Source organism: Solanum tuberosum, unplaced genomic scaffold (assembly GCF_000226075.1).
Source record: "Solanum tuberosum cultivar DM 1-3 516 R44 unplaced genomic scaffold, SolTub_3.0 scf00375, whole genome shotgun sequence".
NCBI classification, from domain to species: Eukaryota; Viridiplantae; Streptophyta; class Magnoliopsida; order Solanales; family Solanaceae; genus Solanum; species Solanum tuberosum.
The window spans coordinates 332,062-335,462 of record NW_006239299.1 but is presented as its reverse complement, the minus strand read 5'-3'; the positions used below and the strand labels follow the sequence as shown (position 1 = coordinate 335,462).

Here is a 3,401-nt window from a genome sequence, read left to right as displayed (position 1 = left end):
GGTTCCCCCCCCCCCCCCCTACCTTTCACATTTTGAAACGAAAGGAGTAATTATAAAGACAAAAAAATAATAATACAATAATCAAAATACCGTTTTTATTAATAAAATTTTTTTACGTGTAAAAGAGAAACACGATAACTAACATGGACCAAAAACATACTAGTAATGGTACATTAATTATATCTCTTCCAAATACACAGAGGGACAAAACAAATAGGCATACATTTCAGTATCCACCATAAGGTTGGCCTCTAAAATGTGATAAAGTCTCTAGGACATGATGCTTTGCTTTCTCAAAATTAATCAATCCCATGAACCAAAAGTCGTGACCATCTATTGTGACAATTTGAATGTACCTTTCTGATGGATTTTCTCTCATCACTACTGGATTGACACTTCCAATGTTTGCCAATGGCATTGCCACCTACATAGACACTCAAGTTAGCTATGAGCTATTTAGCGACAAATTAGTGACGAATGTTGTAGCTAATTTTTTTTAAAAAGGTTAATTGCAATTTCACTTATAATATTCTCATGTTTATAATTTTTCCTTCTCAAATTCATTTTCCCTCACTAATAGCTATCAATTACAAGTGGTATAAGTTAGGTAACATTTTTCAAAGTAGACAAGTTAAAAGAGTTTCGGTAGTTATATTTTTTGTAGTCAAAGAGGGAGATTTTGTTTAAAGCGATATAGTTCTACTTTGTTTTAAAAAAACTTGTGGTTATCGCTAATCACTAATTGCTTATACTTGTTCGTCTTGATATAGTGAGCTAATAGAAACTGCATCATGCTTGATTCATAAGACTCTATAATTAATAACATCAATATATTATTTTACTTAGCCTGCATCTCCCACAACTTTTTCGACCAAACCAAGAAGTTGGTTGGAATGCAAGGTGGTAGCCACTCAAGCAATTATGGAAGTTGTCAACAATCATGTTCTTATATTTCTTTATTGTTCAGTACTAAATTCACTTATTCACCAATCAACTAAAGAGCAGAGGTTTCCACTAGGCGAAGAAGCAACAACACAACAGTTGCACGAAAGCCAGTCTCACCTTCTATGATATTAGTAAAGGTCCTTAATTAGACCCGACTAATAAGATATAAAGGATTTTCCCCTTTACTAGCAAAAGACAAAGATCATCAACTTTGAGTCATCTATCTCGTTACATAATGTACTTCACTACACCCTTGTCCCTTTAATTGAAGTATAAATCATCAACTCGATCTATCTTGATGGAATTTTTCTATTAGGTAACGAGAAGACTAAAGTATTAAAATTACCTTATAGTAGCTCCAAGCTTCATGTCCCGATGGAGCTCGAAAAGATAAGGGACGATCACTACAAAAAGCCACTTTGGTTGATGACAAATAAAGAGTTCCAGCAACGGGACCAGTTATTGTAGAAAGATAACAAGCAAATGTCTTCTTCAACTGCTCATTTGGATCTGTTGCAAAAATCTGCTTGTAAAATGGTTCAAATCCACCTTCTGTCAATGCCTTGGCTGTTAATTTGAGTTTACCACATGCTGCTTCTGATACTGATGGACCAGTTTTCACTACAACATGAAACACAAATCAAGATATATCAGTATATTTGTTTGCGGAACCAACCACTAATGTTGGCATTAGGATAAGCTGTGTAGCCTTTCTCTGGACCTTGTTAACGCGGGATGTTTTGTGCATCAAGCTATCCTTTTCTCTTTGTAATTTAAAGTTTTAAACATTCCGTTCGACTAATCTCGCAATTTAAGTTTCACCTTATTAGAGAGGGGCCTATTTATTTATTGAATAAGGGATTTTTTTTTCACAATGACAAATGAATTTATGTGCTATCCCCGCATTCCATTACTTAATAGGGCAATTCCTCGTACTTCGTGAAAGATGACTAAAACACTAGAAAAAGCTAGCTTTTTGACCATAAGAAGAATTTTGAAAAATTATTTTCAAATATCAATTTGACCATGAGATTTTGACAATTTGATCTTCAAATGTTTTCAAGTTTTCAAAAACTGGTCTGAACAAGCTCTGACCAGTTTTTGAAACGTCCACTCAAACAACTTTAAATTTCAAAAATTCAAATTTTCAAGTTCCAACTTCAAAATCCACTACCAAACGAGAGAAAAAGACTACATAGTCTAAATAAATTCATACGCGGAACTATGATTTGAAGTTTATAGATTTAGAATTCTAGTCTATGGTTCTAAATTAAGTGTTTATACATATTCACAAGACTAATATAGAATTTGGATCAAAACTACTGGATTCACCGAACCCCCCAACTCTTATTCTAGCTCCACCCATAGGTCTAATAATAAGAGGCAAAAACACTTCCCACACAACTATTGATCACAAGAATATCGCGTAAATTCTTCGCATCTATCAATCAAATGAATACAACAAACTCTCTTACCAACCAATGTTAAAGGATACAATTAAAGAGTTTAAGTAATATACACTGATAGTATAAATATTTTAGAACTCACAGTTACGCCAGACGTTACGGGTGATAGTGTCAGCTTTGTTAGTCCAAGAATTGAAGACATGAGAAACAGAGTCAATTGGATTGTTGTTAGGCTTAACAACAGGGGAGTACACAAGGTAAGGTTGTTGAGTTTGAAAATCATGTCTCTTTTCTTGATCATGAGCTTTTTTGTTGTGATTTGGGACTGATGGAGGACTCATGATATGGGTGCCCAATTTTTGCTGATCCATATGAATATGGTGATGAAGGAACAGAGGGTTTTACTGGTTTTTGTGTATTGATAGAAGAAAAAAGTTTTAAATATTCTGCTGAGAATCTGCTTTAATTAGTAGAATGGGAAAAATGAATTTTATGTAAAGGATAAGTATATTCTGTAAAACGCTAACGCGTTTTCTTTTTGCTTGATTATATTAGTATGCTGTAAATTGAAGCTAAGTTTTGATTCAAGGAAGTTGCTCGGACGACAAGTATTCTTCACTTTATATGTAAGTTTGAATAGCTATAATTAGGGGTGTGAAAAATGAGTCTAGGCCCATTTGGCCATGCGATATGGTATCATGATATGAAATCATGAGATGAAATTGAAGTTTTGTTTGGACATGCGATATGAAATTTTTGTATTGTATATTTTCTCATAAACATAAAAATCTCATAAGTTGTAAAACTATTAAAATAGCCCCAATTGTTTATTCAATCTTATCAAATAAACAAAAAATTATAAAATCGCATAATAAATTATTACAAAGCTATTTGTTCTCCACTTAAGTAATTGTTTCATCTAACTTTAATTTAATAAAAAAAAAATGAACATAAATTGTAGTGTACTAGTCTTTAATATAATCCTCCCGCATAGTACGGATAATTTCCTCACGTTGAACTTGCATTTCTCAATCATGTGACCGAGAAGAC

At 33.1% G+C, this 3,401-nt stretch overlaps 1 protein-coding gene across 1 annotated transcript; it reads right to left on the bottom strand.

Annotated features, from left to right (window-relative positions):
• Nucleotides 1-78: 78 nt before the first annotated feature.
• On the bottom strand, nt 79-2,828 carry LOC102605589 (GEM-like protein 5). The gene is made up of 3 exons (XM_006361855.2): nt 2,494-2,828; nt 1,292-1,566; nt 79-424 (listed from the first exon to the last, which is right to left on the bottom strand). The coding sequence occupies exons 1-3, from the start codon at nt 2,720-2,722 to the stop codon at nt 227-229; spliced, it is 702 nt and encodes a 233-aa protein (XP_006361917.1). The 5' UTR covers nt 2,723-2,828; the 3' UTR covers nt 79-226.
• Nucleotides 2,829-3,401: the final 573 nt, after the last annotated feature.

Excerpts from the sequence above, each read along its gene's own strand:
- LOC102605589 (XM_006361855.2), bottom strand. The coding sequence starts at position 2,722 with ATGGATCAGCAAAAATTGGGCACCCATATCATGAGTCCTCCATCAGTC. Across the intron at positions 1,567-2,493 it reads CCGTAACGTCTGGCGTAACT|TGAAAACTGGTCCATCAGTA; the intron begins GTGAGTTCTAAA and ends TTCATGTTGTAG. Across the intron at positions 425-1,291 it reads AAGCTTGGAGCTACTATAAG|GTGGCAATGCCATTGGCAAA; the intron begins GTAATTTTAATA and ends GTGTCTATGTAG.